The sequence below is a fragment of the Chlorocebus sabaeus genome, chromosome 13, assembly GCF_047675955.1.
Source record: "Chlorocebus sabaeus isolate Y175 chromosome 13, mChlSab1.0.hap1, whole genome shotgun sequence".
NCBI lineage: Eukaryota > Metazoa > Chordata > Mammalia > Primates > Cercopithecidae > Chlorocebus > Chlorocebus sabaeus.
Window position 1 is genome coordinate 67078662 of NC_132916.1, and position 19584 is coordinate 67098245.

Genomic DNA, 19584 nt, shown 5'->3' on the forward strand with positions numbered 1-19584 from the left:
TTCTTCTGAGCCCTCCAAACGGTTCCAACCTATGCCTGTTACCTAGTTTCCAAGTTGCTTCCACATTTTTGGGTATCTTTTCAGCAGCACCATACTTCTGGTACCAATTTACTGGATTAGTCTGTTTTCACACTGCTGATAAACATGTACCCAAAACTGGGCTATTTACAAAAGAAAGAGGTTTAATTGCTCTTACAGTTCCATGTGGCTGGGGAAGCTTCACAATCATGGCAGAGGGCAAGAAGGAGCAAGTCACATCTTATGTGGATGGCAGCAGGCAAAGAGAGAGCTTGTAAAGAAAACTCCCATTTTTAAAATCATCAGATCTTATGAGACTCATTCACTATCACAAGAATAGCCCAGGAAAAAACCTGCCCCTATAATTCAGTCACCTCCTACTGGGTTCCTCCTGTGATGTGTGAGAATTGTGGGAGTTACAGTTCTAGATGAAATTTGGGTGGGGACACAGCCAAACCATATCAGGGCATATACATTACTTTTGATAGATTTCTTGTCATATTTGTTTATGTCTTTAAAACTTTGACTCAAGCATGTTAAAAAATCCATTTAATCTTTCAGGATTCTTGGAAATATATGAAGGAGTATGTATAAACACATATACATGTGTAATTATATGGGTACTCACATAAATTGGAAGAGTCTATATATAAAATTTTATATATGCTTTATTTTCATTTTTATGTTTTATATTTTTATTTCTAGCATGTATTTTTATTTTTATGTATACTTATAACTGTATAATTTAATTGCCAAAAATTATGTTAAATGGGTATGAGAAAATTGTTACTATCTGTTTGATTATAAAAATTTTACCTACTTAAATAAGCAAATGACATCATAAATTGAATTACGGCTGAAACCAAATTTATTATTTTCTAATTATCCACAGGATAGTGCTTTGGTCTTTTAATTTTACCAACAGTATTAGTCAGTTTTCACATTGCTATAAAAAACTTCCTTGAGACTGGGTAATTTATAAAGGAAAGAGGTTTAATTGACTCTCAGTTCCACATGGCTGGGGAGGCCTCAGGAAACTTACAATCATAGCAGAAGGGGGAGCAGGCACATCTTACATGGCAGCAGGCAAGAGAAAGCGTGTGAAGGAGGAACTGCCAAACACTTATAAAACCATTAAATTTCATGAGAACTTACTCATTATCACAAGAACAGCATGGGGGAACCATCCCCATGATCCAGTCATCTCCCATCAGGTCCCCCCATTGACATTTGGGGATTATGGGAATTACAATTCAAGATGAGATTTGGATGGGAACACAGAGCCAAAGCATATCACCTACTTAATTTGATTAAGTTACAGAGTAAGCATTTTGTTGATTTTTTTCCTGCAAAAATTAAAAGATAAATGTACCTTCTCTTAACATACTTGAATTACACATCTGTCTGCTTTTGCTATTTTTGCTGTTTTCCAGGGTAAAACAGGCATATCACTGTATTAAAATTTTTAATTTTTTCTAAAGAATACAAGCAGAAAATTTTGTGGTATACAAATTGCTATGCAGCAGAGAGTATTCTATTTCCATTCAAAAAAGAGCTATTACTAACTATACATTAAAAGAGTAGAGGATAATATAATCTCTTACCCTTATTCAGCATAAGTAATTTAGAGAAATGCATATTATTATTATTGTATTGGTAAGCTAAGAAAATTAAGTCAAAGTATGAGATGAAATATGCCAAATGTCAATGAAGTGTCACTTGCCACTGGAGGCTGAGGTTAGGGGCCTCACGAAAGTCAAGCTGTTACATAATCACATGTATAATACACATATTGAATTGGTGCCAAGGTAAAGAGATGACCCACCAATTCAATCCCTCACAAGTGAAACATCAGGTTGGCTGAGACATTACACGCTGCAAGGAAATAAATTACTCACCCTTTGGCAGGGCATTTTGTGCCACAGAGAAATAATTTTCTAAAGGGCACCTTGGTAGTATGAAAGGAGGATTTAAGAAGTTTCCATAGAGAGCCATAAACCCTTCAAGATCCCCAGCCACATAGCCAGCGGACTGTGTCTGTGTGACAAATGAAAACAGAAGCTGTTTAAAGATTTGGACACAGGCTACTCAGGAGCTCAGAGGTCACCTAGACTAATATGGTCAAAAATCAGTGGTACATAGAGTATGTGGCTACTTCCCAAATATCTGCTGTAACTCGTTTTTAACCAATTTTTCCCATCAAAACTCCATAACTGATCAGGTACAGTGGCTCACGCATGTAATGCCAGTGCTTTGGGAGGCCAAGGCAGGAGGGTTTCTTGAGACCAAGAGTTCAAGACCCACCTGGGCAATTTAGTGACACCCTATCTTTACAAAAATAAAAATAGAAAAACTAGGTGCAGTGGTGTGCCTGTATTCCTAGCTACTCAGGAGACTGAGGCAAATCGATTGCTTGAGCCCAGAAGTTCAAGGTTACAGTGAGCTATGATCATGTTACTGTACTCCAGCCTGGGTGACAGAGTGAGGCCTTGTCTCGGGGAGGGGGGGAAATGAAAACAAAAAACCTGCCAGAGTATGTTATGCTCGTGACCTGATTAAAACACCAGTCATTACTACCCACTGTAATGCATCTCACATCCCTGAAGTTATCTATATCTGCAGTCTTCTCTTTAATTGTATTTCTGGATATTTATTATCCAAGGGAAGAAAAAAAGTCAACTTAGAATATTTATCCAGTTTGTTGATGATAATTCTGCTGAAAGTGTCAGTGGTCTTTAGTTGCTGAAGAACTCTAAGAGATGAGGACCTGAGGTTGTCTGTTTCCCCCCTCTCTACCTAGATGCTTCAAAGGTACTTTTTAGAACACCGAGTACATTATAATATGCATTGCCTCGAATTTTACTGTATAGTAGTATCCAAGGAAACTGTTTCTGGAAATTCTTTAACTTTTGATAACCAGAAAGATATGAGAACATCCCTTTGGCTACTCATTTTACATTTGCCCAGAAAGCCATGGATCGTTGTTTAAAACAAGTGAAAGGAATGAGTTCTATGTGGGAGCCAAATTTCTAGCCTAAATATCTAAGTGTATCTTTTTCCCCCTGAATCGTTAAATAGCTCTAATAAGACCAAGGTTGAACACAACCCCATACAATCTACAGTAAACATAATACCAATACTTAGAAATAGGTGTATTATTATTTTTCAAACATGCTACTTGAATGTGTTCTCCGGTAGATGAAAGGATTAGATATCAAAAGTTAAATTCACTCTGAGATTTTTCAGAATGTTTCTCACTCCAAGTTTTGAAAACCTTCTTGGCTACTTATTCACCACCTTCCTTCACTATATTTGCTGAACCAGCCTTGGCCCATAAGAGTCTTTCTCTTAGGAGTATTAGACAAGTTGGCATTCGATACATTTTCTGTCCTAACAACCCCCGTAGGCCCACTTTCAGCACTTGTGTGTTACTTGCAACACCCTTTCTCCATTACAATTAAAATGTTATTTATTTTAAATGAGGAAATTTCAGATTTTACTAAGAAATAAAACATTTTCAATTCATAGTTATAGTTTTTTTTTTTTTTTAAAGGTAAGCATATACCTCTGGTTAGTGAAAGATGGAAGTGAAAGGAAGGCAGGGCTAAGGATGGGATGAAAGTTTACAGAGCTGATTAGGAATCTGCTCATTTAACAAGAGTGAAGTTTTTTTTTCCTTATTGTACTAGCATAGAATGAATTCTTAAAGAATCAAGGCAGTTACCAAGCTGAAGAAACTAATTCTAAGGAATTTTGGCTTGGATTATCCAGAGTGATAGTTTTCCAGGCTAAAATGCACCAGAAGAGGTCTATCATGAACTCCCTTTTGTGATATACGAAGATTTCTTGAAACTGGCACTAGCTTTTCAGGATGACGTAAAAGCTTTAATTCTGCGTTCAATCTTTTGGGCCATTTTAGCTTCTACCTTTCATGGACAATGTTAAACAAAGCTTCAAGTACCATGAAAAGTAAAACCTGATTGTCCTGGTTCCGGTCACATCTTAATGCTCTTTCCAAAAAGCTAGAAGAGCATATATTTCCTAGGTGATATGAAGATTAGCAAAGGGGAAAAAAATGGTAGAAAGCAGAGGCCAGGCGTGGTGGCTCATGCGTGTAATCCCAGCACTTTGGGAGGTTGAGGTGTGCGGATCACGAGCTCAGGAGTTTGAGACCAGCCTGGCAAATATGGTGAAGCCCGCCTCTACTAAAAGTACAAAAATTAGCCGGGCATGGTGGCATGTGCCTGTAATCCCAGCTACTCAGGAGGTTGAGGCAGGAGAATTGCTTGAACCCAGGAGGCAGAGGTTGCAGTGAGCTGAGATCGCACCATTGCACTCCAGCTTGGGCGATAGAGCCAGACTCCATCTTGAAACGAAAGAAGCAGAGATTGAAATGAGAAATCAGACAGATTTTCTTGGTTGTCAACGTAGAACTCCATTAAAGTTTGTGATTTTAGTCCTGCTTCTAACACCGAAATCTATAAGTAGATGGAGGAAACAAAACAAAACAAAAACCAAAAGCCTCAACCTCAGAATTTAAGAGGGAATAGCCATATTTTCTCACATTAGCCTCCAGGTGCATTTGACTCTCTGCCTTCATTTTCTACTGCTCCTTCCTGAAGTGTTCAGAATTTCTTTCCATATTGCTTGTGTGCGCTGTTACAGATCCAGATGCCTGCCACATTGCCCGCTACTAAACTCTAAAAGGGGTATTTTGTCCTGGAGGAATTTTGGTATAATATTTATTGCTAGACTAACTTAAATTCATGGGGGAAAAAAAAAAAGGGCTAGTTACTACAAATAGTAAAATAACCTGTTATGAGAATCCTATTGTTATTTAAAATAGAAATGTATCTCAAGATTATAGGATTGACCATATATATATTATAAATACAATACCTTAAAATTTAAAATATATTCATTCCTAAGAATTCTAATTTGTTACTCTTATTATCTAATTTTGTTCCATAGCATCACAATTCATAGTGGAAGGTAGAACATTTAAATGACTTCTCCTCTCAAGTGTTTCCAAAAATTATTAAGTACCTGTATATTTACAGACCACAATGGTTACTTAAAAATAGACAATGTCATTTAGTGTTATATAATTATGATACAGGACAGCACTATACAATCTAAAAAACTGTTTTATTAAGTCAGTCTTATCTTAAACATTATCCTCTCTGACTGTGGTTAGCATCTGATTCTCAAAATAATTCACATTTTAGTACCCCAACAAGGCTAAGAAACTGAGTCTGTGACCTGATTCTTTTCTGATATCCTCAAAACACCAGACTCAACCTTTGACTTTTTTTTCCGGGATATATAGCATGCAGAAAAACTACTAGGTGTTACAAAAGAATAATAGAGTATTAAGGGACGCAACATTCAGCAATTTTTCCTTCTACCCAGAACTAAAAATCATTTGCTAAATGTGAGGCCCTCTAATAAATAATACCTGGATTAATGCCTAGGAACGAAAGACCTTCATTGAAGTTTATATTCCCCTCCAGCTCTAAAATGTGTCTCTGTTAAACAATTGTTTAAGAATACACAGTTACCTATATTTCTAGCTGTGTGACAAAAATACCTCCAAGAACAAATTCTGGAAATTCTGACCCCATTAAAGGAAAATAGAGTAAGCTGAGACAATGCGGACTTCCTTCTCTAGAGCTGCAGCCTCCATCATCTGTAGCCTCTATTTACCTTACCTCAGGCTTCCTTCAGTCCACTCTACTGTGTAACTGCCACACTCTCTTCAAAACTTAAAATAATCTAGTAACCAATTCAAATTATTTACACACTTTTGCTTAGTCAAAGTGCTGGTGGTACAAAGTGTATTTGCTTATTGAAAGGATTTACTATATTGGCAGCCTGACTAGGGAATGTAGTAAGTATGGAAAGGCTTTGAAAAGCAATGAGATTTAGTCATGTAGAGTGTGAGGATGAAATCCTAACCGAGTGATATCTATTCCTTAATTCCTGTGAAGGAGGATCAGCCTGCAAAGCCTGCTCTGAGGGATTCTGAATATAGAAGAAAATCTTCCCTTACTCTGAGACTTGTAATGCCCTAGCATAGGCCAGGACAGTGTGCAGCCGGTGCCCTCTCCAACTCTTCCTCCCCAACCTGGAGTACAGAGACCTTCACGAGGTGCTTATTTGCATGCTAAATAATTGAAATTGATTTATATTTATTAGAACTTTTCTTTTGTTAAATTAGAACTTCCCAGCCAGTCACAATGGCTCATGCCTGTAATCCCAGTGCTTTGGGAGGCTGAGGCAGGAGAATCATTTGAGGCCAGGAGTTCTAGAACAGCTTGGGCAACATAGCGAAACCCTCATCTCCACAAAACATTATTTAGATGTGGTGGCACATGCCTGTTGTCCTAGCTACGTAAGAAGTTGAGGCAGGAGGATTGCTTGAGCCCAGTAGTTCAAGGCTGCAGTGAGTTACAGTTGCACCACTGTACTCAAGCCTGGGCAACAGAGTAAGACCCTGTCTCTTAAAAAAAAAACAACAAAACTTCTCTACCCTATCTAACATTTCAAAGAAATAGATCATTAGGATTTATTTCCTTTACAAATTACTTCATTACCAATAAAGTATTAGTAATAAATTATATAGTAATAAAATCATATTTATGTAAATATGTATATAACCATATATTAATATCAAATGACAATAGTAATAAATACAATGCACTATTACTTAGGTCGTTGTATGCCTTATTCATACCTCTCAGAGATCAACGTATTTGAATTTCCCAAGAATTTTTTTTTTTTTGAGACGGAGTTTCATACTGTCACCCAGGGTGGAGTGCAATGGTGCTATTTTGGCTCACTGCAACTTCTGCCTTCTGAGTTCAAGCAATTCTCCTGCCATAGCCTCCTAAGTTGCTGGGATAACAAGTGCCAACCACCACATCTGGCTAATTTTTTGTGTTTTTAGTAGAGACAGGGTTTCGCTATGTTGGCCAGGCTGGTCTTGAACTCCTGACCTTGTGATCCACCTGCCTCGGCCTCCCAAAGTGTTGGGATTGTAGGTGTGAGCCACCACGTCTGGCCCCCAGGAATTTTTTTATGGGCTGGTCATCTACTTGAAATCAATGACCAAATGTAGTCAGTACTTTCATAGTGGCATTTTTCTGCAAGTCAAAATATGTAATGCTTCTTCAGTAATTTAAATAGGAATTTATAGACAGCACCTATTAAGTATCAGGGCTTGTGTTCAGAGCTTGTTAATCACCAAACAACAAGCTAAACCCAGAGGAAAATCAGCCTAGTCATTTTACTGTGATCAGGACCCATCATGTAGAAATTAAGCTCCTTTTCTATAATAATATTTGCTAATAATATAATTTATTCTGAAAACTAAGGGCCACTTTGAATCTTTGTATTAAGACATAAAACATAACCTTAGACATATTTTGCAAATTTATGCACATCTAAAGAGAGTACTGTTAAGACTTTTCCCCACTTTTTCCATTGTACAAGCTATAATGTAGTTTTCTTGATGAATACTCCATATTCAAAAGGAACGTATAAGTTTTAATGATCCCTTAAAAGGACTGTCATAAGTTTTACATTTATGCCGTTCCATACTAGACTCTTTGTTCTATGAATACAAGGATGGTCTACCTTGTTCGCCGTTGAATCTCCAACTCCTAAAACACAGTGCCTCCTGCTTAGCAGTGCTTAATAAATTATCACTGAATTAATTACCCTTCCTGAAAACTTCCCTCACTTCCCTACTGAACTTAAGGTTCAGTTCAAGCCCCAGATCCCCTAAAAAGCCCTCCCTTATGTAGATATACTGCTTAATATTTTACTGGGACACAACTTCAGCAACTTATTTGCATGCTTTTCAGAAACTTTTCCATTAAATGTGTTTTCATTTCATTCCTATTACCTCTTAATATGACTGCTCACTCCTATTTTAACCTCCCCATCTCCAAACACATTTAACACATTAGAGTATACATGTAAGCATTCAATTAACTCATGTAGACTACATGGTTGATTGATCTTGATTACCATTCTTTCCATCAATAAACATTCATCAAGTTCCTGCATAATTCTTGAAATAGTCAGCACAGCATTGAATACACAAATATCCCTGTTCTCTTGGAGCTTATTATCTGCTAGTAAGAGACCATCAAGCAAAGGAATAAATGAATAAATGAGGAATACAAGAATGTCAGATACTGAAGAGTGCTGTGAAAAAAAGTACGTATGTGAAAGGGAGTGACTAAAGGTTAAAATTTAAAAAACTAAATAACGGTTGCTGAGGGCCTCTCTGAGGAGTTAACAGTTGGTCTGAGACCAGAATGGTAGGTAGGAAGGTGTTATGGAAAGATCTGGGAGAAGAGCGTTCAGCATGGTATTGGGCTGGAATGAGCTGGACACATTGAGAATTAAAGGGATGTGTGTATATTTGAGGGTCATGATTGTGAGAACTTCTGTTCAGAACATCTGGGATGTGAGATGCTGCCAAGTGAAGATACAGCCCAATGAAGATGTCCTATGAGCAATATATGTTGCAATCCTGGTGGGGGTTGGGGAGAGAAAGAGCAGAACCAAATATAAAAATCAGTATGTGGTGCTTATATTTTAGAACACCGGGGCCTATCATGGGGAGGGGGGAGGGGGGAGGGATTGCATTGGGAGTTATACCTGATGTAAATCCTGATGTAAATGACGAGTTGATGGGTGCTGATGAGTTGATGGGTGTGGCACACCAACATGGCACAAGTATACATATGTAACAAGCCTGCACGTTATGCACATGTACCCTAGAACTTAAAGTATAATAATAATAATAAATAAGTAAATAAATAAAAGAAGTGTTAGTACCCCAAGTGGCAGTGTAACCATAGAAGAGATAGAAACCCGGAACCTAGTCATGGACATGTAAACCTTTTTTAGAGTAAAGCAGAAGAATCTACTAAAGAGACCAAGAAGGAATCCCCAGCAAATTAGGAAGAAAACTGGGAGAAAATGACCTCGAGAATGAAGGGCTGTTTGATTGTGTTGAGTGCTGCTGAGAGGTCTAGTAAAGTGGTCATGGGAAACTCAGCAATATTGGAGTCGCCATCATTCTTACAAGAGTGGTCATAGTGGGGTCACTGATGTGGATAGCAATCTGTTTGGACTGGGTGGAGATGAGAAGGTGTCAGAAAAAGTGGAGGCAACGAAAGTTAACCATTTCAAGAAGTTTTATTGGGAAAAGGAATAAAGAGATTGAAACTGGAAGAAAATTGGAGGTTAAGGGAAGAATTTTTTGTTTGTTCTTTAAAAAAGTGTTTTAACAGTATGCTTTTAAGTTAATGGCAATAACCAAGTATAGAGGAATAGAGAGAAAGATTGATGGCACCTCAAGGAGAGGGTTAAAATGCAGAAGCAAATGCCATGAAAAGTTAAAAGGGATTGACTTCTATGATACAAATGACAGATTTTGATAAGCACAAGAAGTGACTATAAATATGAAGACTATCTCTCATTATGGAAATATTTCTGTATTAAAATCTTGAAAGGCTAAAGTAGGCCAGGTGGAGCCACATGATTTTGCTGATTTGGTGCCATGTTTCACCTGCAAAAATACCACTTTTCTATGGCCCAAGCTAATATACTATGAATATAACTGTAATATACATATGTAAAATAGCTCAGAATACACAAATTGAAACAGATGATGAGCTTATGTGTGTTTTCCATTTTCTATTTTGTTAAAATATGTATGGAAAGTTTTAACATAATTTTAGGACAAATATATGGGAAATACTAAATACTTCTAGAATTGAATGTTGCTTATTTCAGTTTGGCTTTTAGGTTAAGTCATAATGAATGCTGAACAGAACAGGCAAAGACAGAATCAGATCCCTGTGGTTATTTTAGTTTTATCAGAGCCTTTATGTTATCTTCTAAAGGATTAAAATGTCTGCTACATACTGTAAGATTCATTTCTTTAAGATCTTTGTTTCTTAGTGACTTTGATGTAAAAAAATTAAAATTAAAATGAATCCATGTATTTTATAAGATTTCTCTTTAAAGATGTGTCAGTTGGCTTAAATATTTATATTTTCTTTTGTCACAGGCTTATTTATATTCATCTTCCACTGTGCTATGAAGGAGAATGTTCAGAAACAGTGGCGGCGGCATCTCTGCTGTGGTAGATTTCGGTTAGCAGATAACTCAGGTAAAGGATTGTTGATTAAATTTTACATCTAAAAGTAGATGGGAAAGTTTGTCATTCAGTCTTCCATTGTCAAAGCAACCTAGTCCCAGTGGTAGCAAGCTGTTGAAGTGGAGCATGTGAAGATGCCTAGTTGGAATCATAGAATATCAGGGCTGGAAGAGATCTGAGAACTTTGGGCCCAACCCTTCTATTCTGCAGAGGGGAAGCATGAGTTAAATGAGTTCCCCGAGGTTTGATGTCTAATTTAACAACCCATATACTCAGAGCTTCCACTATGCAAGACTCACCTTTCCACATTTTTAAGACCCCTAATTACATTATTAGGCAAATAGATTTTTCTCAGTATTTAAAAAAAAGAAAAAACTCAAAAAAACCTACTTTGTCTTTTTTCTTTATCTTTCTTTTTCTTTTTACCGTCAGTGGTTACTTCTCATCCTTGGTATATTGAAAGTGAGATTTTAAATAGTACATATACAAGGTCAAAGTAAGAAATTATCAATTTCTTCTTATTGTTTACATGTCAGTCTCCTCTCTGAGCCATTGCCAGCATATCAGAAAATCAGATGCTCCAGATAAATAATGCAGTGATGATTTTTTCAGAGCAGTTCATATTCCCTGTAAAGCAGATTGATACAGTGGTGTCATTTTTCTTTCAGATTGGAGTAAGACAGCTACCAATATCATCAAGAAAAGTTCTGATAATCTAGGAAAATCTTTGTCTTCAAGCTCCATTGGTTCCAACTCAACCTATCTTACATCCAAATCTAAATCCAGCTCTACCACCTATTTCAAAAGGAATAGCCACACAGGTGAGTCTAAAGATGTCCTCAAGTTTAGTTCTCATCACATTTTTCGTTGCAAAAACTGGCATATCATGAAGATTGATGAATCACAGTGCCTGAGAGGGTACATCTTTTAGATTTATGAAAATAAAAATGATTGAAGATGTCACCAAACACCTTTATGAATATTTTGTCCTTTTAAAAATTTTGTAACCCAAACTCTAGCTATATAACCATAATAATTCACTCTGTATATTATTGTAACTTCATCATTTAATTCAAAAACTTGATTATCTTTGAAAATTATGGTATTTTATTTTAAAAGTTATATATTTTTAAAATTAAAAATTGAATTACAGGTTATTTCAGCATGGTATGATAGTTACCGGAAAAGTTGTCATGGGAACAGGAAGAAACAATATCTAGGATGTACGTTTTATTTAAGAGTTAATTCCTTAACCATTGCAAATGTTATTGATGACTGCCCTTTAAATTGCTGATTACATATGAAAAGAACATAATATTTGGACGGTGATACAGGGCTATAAGAATCACTGTCTTTCATAATATCCTGTTTTTTCACGATATTTACAATTACTGCACATTCTGACACTGAACATGTATGTGAAAAATCCTGAAGACACCATGGAAATAAAGAAGAATTTAAGCCAGGTGCTGTGACACATGCGTGGAGTCCCAGCTGCTCTGGAGGCTAAGATGGGGGGATTGCTTGTGCCCTGGAGTTCAGGCTGCAGTGAGATATGATTGAGCCACTGCACCACAGCCTGGGCAACATAGCAAGACCCCATCTCAAAAAAATAGTAATATTTTGCAGCACTTGATAGTGAATGATGTGAAAATGTGTAACCTTTTCATATTTTCAAAGGGAAATAATAGAATTGCTGCTTTTAAATTAAACCCCTGGCAGACAGCTGTCAACATTTAAAACAGAGCACTTTCCTAATTAAAGATAATTCTAAAAGGATAATGGAAATAACTTTTTAATTTTTAATTTGTTTAGCTACTAAACATGAGCAGAGGTGAATGGCACAAAGAAGATTAATACTTGGCTTTTTGCAAATAGGGAGTAAGGTGTGTGATGCATCTGTAATTATTCATATTGCAAATACTTGAATTACAGATGACCCTGGTGTACATTTGAATGCTTATACATGTCCCTGTTTTCACCATCTTCTATGTCTTGCCACTGGAGTGGCCACTGCCTGGGATTCATGATAGTACTATGGAAAAAGTGTTGAGTGTTTAGAGAGTTCGTTAATTCTAAAATTAATTAAAAATCCAAGAACTTGGAGCAGCTTAGGACAGCAGTTTTTAAAGCTTCTTGGAGTCTAGGACATTTTGGGGGGAACTGAATGAAGGCTATTGATTCTCTTCCAGAAAAAAAGGTACAGATTTTGAATCATCTTCACAATTTTGCATAAAATTAAAGAAGTTTGTGTACCTCTGCTTAAGAATACCTGTGTAAAGAAATTGATGGCAGGTGTATAGTCTAAGATAGATTATTCTACTTATTTGGTGGTTCCTTGGCACAAAATATCTTTTGCTTATAATGAATTTTTTTCACTTTATTTAACCATACTTAAAATTTGATACTGATTTTGCCTCCCCTTCTGAATACAAATACTTAATGCCTTATCAGTTATGAATAAATAGGAATTAAACCAATCGAATTGCTTTCTTCTTAAACAGCTGAAAATAGTTGACCTGAAGAAATGCCAGTCTTAAAAGAGGAAAGAAGATAACAAGGCAGTTAGTTTGGAACATGAGGCATTTTGAAAATATTAAGGAAAGAAAGGGCTATAGGATTCAGGGAAAAACAGACTAGAAGATAAAAGAGGAAATGCAGAGATGGAGGTCCAAAGGCAGACTTTACTATTTTAAAATATTGTGTGTCTTACTTTTATTTCATCTGTTGTATTTTTATTTTATTTTATTTTATTTTATTTTATTTTATTTTATTTTATTTATTTTTTGAGACAGGGTCTCGCTCTGTTTACCAGGCTGGAGTGCAATGGCACACTCACGGTAGAGGCTTACTGCAGCCTCTGCCTCCTGGGTTCAAGCAATCCTCCTACCTCAGCCTCCCGAGTAGCTAGAACTACAGGTGTGCACTACCACACCTGTCTAATTTTTGTATTTTTGTAGAGATGAGATTTCATCATCTTGCCCAGGCTAGTCTCAAACTCCTGGGCTCAAGGAATTTTCCTGCTTCAGCCTCCCAGAGTCCTGGGATTACAGACGTGAGCCACCACACTCAGCCTTTTTTTTATTATTATTATTATACTTTAAGTTATAGGGTACATGTGCACAACGTGCAGGTTTGTTACATATGTATACATGAGCCATGTTGGTGTGCTGCACCCATTATCTCATCATTTACATTAGAATGCATTAATGTTCTTGTTTCCCTTAACAAAAAACCCTTGGGGCTAAATGGGTTCTTGACAACTAGGATGAGAATATAGTTAGTTATATGGCATTACTTCAATAGTATAATAAATCCTGGTTTACAGTCAACTGACTTCACATAGGCTTTGGCCACCCAGCCAGTTCTCAGTGGGACAGTTAGCATCCTGGGGATCACTCAGGGTATGGAAAACATCACTGCATATCATCATGGATATCTAGTTGGTTCATTTCTTGGAATTGATCTAGATATTCATATGTTTATGGTGTAGATAATGTCTCCTATGAGCATTCCTTCAACAAAAGTGGATCATTCAGGTAAACTTTCATTACTTTTTTGAATGCATGAATTTTTTGCAAGGTAATAAGAGAATATTTGCATGGATTAAGCTAAGATTCTTGCTGCATCAGCAAAATGGCTTGTTCTTTTCAGCTAGCACAATGACATTCCTGCACTGAACTGGAATTTCTGAAATCTTGAATGATAGTGTGTGCTATGCTGGCTCTTCTCTGCATGGGGTATCTGCAAGCCGCTCCTTCTAGGAAATGTACCATGGTCTGTAGTGAGTGGATCACACATTATGTAAAATAATGACAAAAAGTAGTACTTGAGAAAAGATTTGTTGTAGAAGGCATGAAATGCTTTATTTTTCCAGTGCTCATACGGATTTCTGGATATGTCATGGTACATTCATAGAAGTCATCATATAAGTGAAATTGTCAATTCCAAGCCTGCTTTGTGAGAATTGTTATCTGCTTGAAATTTCAGCATAAGTCAAATAATAGTTCATACCCCTAGCCCCTGGTTTTCAGATTTGCGACTATAATCGAAGTCTTTATTACCCATAATGTAATATCTAACCAGAAGACTGGGAATAGCATATATAAAAATACAGCCTTCTTTCAGAATTTTGCTTTATTAAACTGTGAAGACCCACTAAATTGGATCACATTGTTGAAATGAGGCTGTTCAAAATCTCTAAAAGTACATGCCACTGGAAGTTACAAAGGAAGCAGAGTGACTATATCCTTGTTATCTCTGAGGATATGTGGTTTTCTAAAAACACCGAACACTAATTATTCATTATTGATATATAAGTCAATAGAAAAATCCCCACCAGAAAACCAATGGCTAGTGAATATATGAACTGAAAGGAAGCTCAGAATCAATCAGCTTGCTGAGAGCCTAATGGGGAGGGGCCTTTTGTCATGACTCCTTGAGCCTTTTCCTCACCAATATTGGAAAATACTTCAGTTGTTCCACCATGCTTCAGTTTGTCTGTTCTTTCCATGAACCATCTATTCTTTTCTCTGGCATCCTTTAGTGTAGGTTGAATATCCCATTTCCCTTTTTAGCCCTCATCGTATTTAATGTCTGCTTCAATACAAGATAATAGTTGAGCAATTTGAATAGTTTCCAGAGACAACAGATATCATGGTGATAATGGCTTTTATCAATTATTGATGGATTTTAAATGTTTTGTCACATACTGAGTCCAGCATACTCAAAATGTAAAAAGCGTTGGAGTGAAGATTCCAATTTCGGAGCCATGATTTCTAAAAGTTTTTGCCTCTTCCACAATGTATGGAGAAGGTACATAGGAAACTGAATACTTTATAAAAGTTCATATCTTCTTTATCAGTGTAAAATTTCTATAATTTGGTTAATTTGAGGGTAGAATTTTTCCCTAAAGTGTATTTGGAGAGGGAGGTACTTAAAAGATATTTGTAGGATACATAAAGACAACCATACGTGTTTATAGATAATAGAGTGTAAATGAGTTTCAGAGCATTCTGAGTCAATTTTAGAAAGCTTTTCTGTATAAGGAAATAACATTTAAATATATGATACTGAAAATTTTAGAAAAAATTATTTAGCAGTCCTTTATTACTGTAAGTTGCTAGAATAGTGCTGTTAGTAATTACATCGTTCTGAAACTATAAGATAATTAATACAAATAAATCATTTTCTATTAAAATATTTCTGGTAATAACTTTGATTGCTATAATTAAAAAATAATTCATAAGAAGTACCCTTTTTGCTATATTCCAATCATTTATCCAACTAAAAACCTTGGGAAAATACGTTCAAAGTAGCTTTTCATATTTATTTTCATTTGCTTTTATTCTCCAAAATCCTATAAATTTAATTTTGTAAAATTTTTTATTATGAAAAGTGTCAAACATATATAAAAAGTAGAGAGGATCCTATTATAAATCCCCTTGTACCCATCAATTTATAGCCAGTTATACACCCCTACCCATTTTTCCCTTCCTATATTTTTTGAAAACATATCTTAGATATAATTTCTTCCACAAATATTTCAGCACATTCTAATTCCTTGGAATTTTGTACATCTTTCAAGCCATAGTGCATGTATTTTTGAAGTGGTTTTCCAAATATTTTTTCATTGGCTCTGCTACATACAAGAATATTTCTTACAGTAAGCCACAGTACAAATTACTAGAAGGCAAGTTGACACTCAGTGACTATCAGGAGTATTCTTAGAAGAAGAAAAACATGGAAGTTTAGTGTTGCCTATTACCTAATCTAAGAAAGAATTGGAGCTTTATTTTCTTTTGTTCTTCTTTAATGTGCAAAACGGAGTATACAGTATGGTGTAGGCATGCCACCAGCTCATCTTGAACCTAATTTCTTGTATCGTTTCTTGCAGACAATGCTTCCATGGACAAGTCCTTGTCAAAACTGGCCCATGCTGATGGAGATCAAACATCAATCATCCCTGTCCACCAGGTCATTGATAAGGTCAAGGGTTATTGCAATGCTCATTCAGACAACTTCTATAAAAACATTATCATGTCAGACACCTTCAGCCACAGCACAAAGTTTTAATGTCTTTAATGTAACAAAAAGAAATCAATCTGCAGAAATGTGAAGATTTCCAAGCAGTGAAAACTGCAACTAGCGATGTAAATGTGCTATTACCTAGGTAACTGCATATATATAAGGAATGTATTTTGTTAAGAAGGCTTTTGTGAAATTCATAATTTTTCTTTTTAATATATTTCTTCCATGGAAGAGTTGTCATCATCACTAAAACTTCAGTACTGAGAGCAACATGACTCAGTAGCCACAGAAGCTATGATTTTTAAAATGTATAATTGAATCAGAGTAATCATAATTCAGGGGAGACATTCAAATTAGAGACAAGGGAGAAGCAACGCTGAGGAAGACCCTAGATACAGCTCATTTTAGTCCACCTAGTCATTATATCTGGATGTACCCATTTTCTGCGTCTTCTTTCTCAACAATAAAAAATGTAACTATTTTGAATGCCCACAAATCCCATTCCAGTGTTACTTTCTGTGAATGCAGTACCATGTTCTCATTTTCAATGACATTTCAACCACAGGCAGAAGAGATTGTTTACTGCTTGACCCAAAGGATTTTTTTATTATTTTAAATATTACGCCTTCAGAACCATAACATGCTTAAGAAAGTTTTCCCAAAATGTTGACCTAGTTAAATGAGGCTATGTGAATTTCTAATATTTTACTTATTCTATTCAAGGCATAGGGCCAAAGCATTAAGTATAATTTAATCCCATACATTCGAGTTAAGTTTAGTGTTGATGTTCCATCAATGTGGATCTCCCAGGAGTTGTTTAAGAATGAATCTCTTACACCTCTACTTTTGCCCCTCTACTGTATATTAAGCCCATAGGCTTGGGGGAGGAAGGAGAATTTCCATTAGGCAAGCTGTATGCAGTGGAGTTTTCCTTTTAGGAGACACACAGTTGAGACTCTCTGGTTCTGTCCTTGCTTTGGAGACTTTAAGACATTTCCTAACACACAAATGAAAGCCTCGTATTTCCCCATTGAGAGTTTTGTTCCAAGGAATATGAAGTGAGACATATGGGTGAGTCATAATAATCAAAATAATTTATAAACAGCTGTGTCTGCAATAGCTAGTCTAAAAACTACTTGTGTGTCAGTCCTCTGGTTATAGTATATAAGAGCCTAAGGAGGTCTGGCAAGATAGATGGTGTATTATTTATGGATCGGCTGCTGCATAGGAGCCTTGCATACTGTTATGCAGCTTACCTAACTCTCAGACTATTCTGAGTAATGCTTGCTTGCTAATGAATGTATAGGAGACCACACTGTAATTGTTCTTAGATGATGGAATCCATGCAGTTTCTTAGAAATCGGTCTCAGTGCATGCTGTACTTTTTCACATTTGCTCTGGGTTATCTGGGAAGTATCAGGTTCTGGGAGGCAACAGCGTTAAGTGATAAGAAAAGGAGACATTCTGGTAAAGCCAGTCTGCTTAAATGCAAAGTCCAGAACCTGGAGCCTAGAGGCCTTCCTCTCTGCCCCCCAAAACACAGGCAGTTTGCAGTCTGAGACATGGGAGAGCTTTCAGGCTACACAGCAACCCTAGGGACCTCTCACCTTTTGCTGAGCTTCAATCAGGAAGCTATTTGCCCGGCTCCAGCAGATGATGAGATAATGAGGTAGTGGGTTTTTTATTACTGTTCCATTTTGCAACATCCTGCAACACCATTCTGGGAGACAAGAGCATTACCCAGCGTAGCTTTCACAGGGGAAGGTTATATTCAGTAGAAAAGAATAGTAAATCTAAGGTCACTGAGATTCACTACAGCAGAGCCAAATCCTTTTCAATAGGCGTATATTAACAGGCTGCTTATTTTGGCAGAGGTTACAACATATAGATGAAAATGAATCTTAGTCACTGAATATTCATATACATTTCCCTCAATATCTTAGACATTCATGGTAGATTTTAATTAGTTAGCTTTCTAACTAGTCAGATTTCTGCCCAAAGTTCTTAGTCAATAGTAATTAAGATATAGCTTCAAAAATGGCTTTGCTTTTGATTTCTACTCATATTCATATGGCTCCAGAAAAATATTTTTTTCATATTTGACAATGTCAGCTCCACTTTAGAAATTTTCAATAACCTGATGAGAAAAAATTAAGAAATTGCTCAACAGAAACATTTGTAAATGGATTTGAAAGATTGAGCCAAATTCTGTTGTCAGTTCTAAGCATGCAGTTCTCACCTCCATTTAGGCCCCCATCAGATGAGGGTCAGGAATTTAGCTGGGGAGCCTAAATTTAGTTCAGCCTACCTTTGCGAATAGCATCAGTTCAGACTGTCTTTTCATTATGTTTTCTTTTCTTTTTCCCTGTTATTAAACTACATTGTGTTAGAGTTGTAGTCTAGGATCCTGAGATATTTTCCATTCTTGTCACCATTTACTTGCATTGTAAAGATTTTTGTCTATTGTTGGCATAGAATCTTTTGTACATATTTATTTATTTGTGTTTATACATGTCAATTGGTTTCCTATCTTAGCTTGATATTGCCTAGCTTTGTTGTTTTAATTAACTTTCTATTAGAGAGACTGTATATATTTTTTCTAAATACTTTGTGATATCATTTTTGGGCAATATCTTTGAATATGATGAATAAAAGTGACTGTGAGTGCAAATAGAATTAGCAGTGAGAAGCTACTCTAGCTAATTTGCCATTTTACTTAAATGGAAAGTGTTTTTCAAATAAATACTTATGTTGTTCATGTTCCAAGTTATTCAATTCCTTTATGAGTGAATGTTTTTACTTCTGACTCCTAAATAGGAAAAGATTATTTGACAGCTGGAAAATAACCTGCCACCAATTAAGCTAGTGACATAGGGCTACTTTGCCAAAACACTTGGAATGAGTATGTTACACAGATCCAGTTCACTAAGGATTAATGCATTTTGAAGTTCTTAGAATTTCTTGGGATGACTGATGCAAAGCCAAGTTCTATAGCAGATTAAAAGTAATGCAGGTTTCCTTTGGGGAATATCTTCAGTATCCTCAAAAGGGAACTGAGCCAGTAACCTGTAGAAGATAGGACCTGGGATATTTTTCTCACATTTACAGTTGCTACTTTCATTGTGAGAGGCTTGATACGTTTTAGTGAACTTCACTTACTTGATGAGAACAGAACCTCCCCACTTCCTTTTACTGTGGATATTTAGGATAACATTTTTTCTGCAGTGAGCCAAAGCCCAATTATACTTACTGCCCTACTCAGCAAAGTGTGTGCCCAGTGCAAAGTTGTGAGGTGTTTTGACGGTCACTGCTAAACCAGGTCTTCCAAGCCAATGTTCACAACTCCTGGCCAA

General features: G+C 36.3%; 1 protein-coding gene across 6 annotated transcripts in view; it reads left to right on the forward strand.

Moving 5' to 3' along the window:
• ADGRG6 (adhesion G protein-coupled receptor G6) overlaps positions 1-18997 on the forward strand; it is a 134448-nt gene extending 115451 nt beyond the window's left edge. For all 6 annotated transcript variants that reach the window (XM_008006833.3, XM_038000808.2, XM_008006835.3 and 3 more), the window contains 4 exons: positions 10112-10213; positions 10870-11022; positions 13695-13740; positions 16098-18997. In XM_008006833.3, coding sequence (XP_008005024.1) covers positions 10112-10213; positions 10870-11022; positions 13695-13740; positions 16098-16143 — 347 coding nt within the window. In that variant the 3' untranslated portion in view covers positions 16144-18997. The remainder of the gene's footprint in view (positions 1-10111; positions 10214-10869; positions 11023-13694; positions 13741-16097) is intronic.
• Positions 18998-19584: the final 587 nt, after the last annotated feature.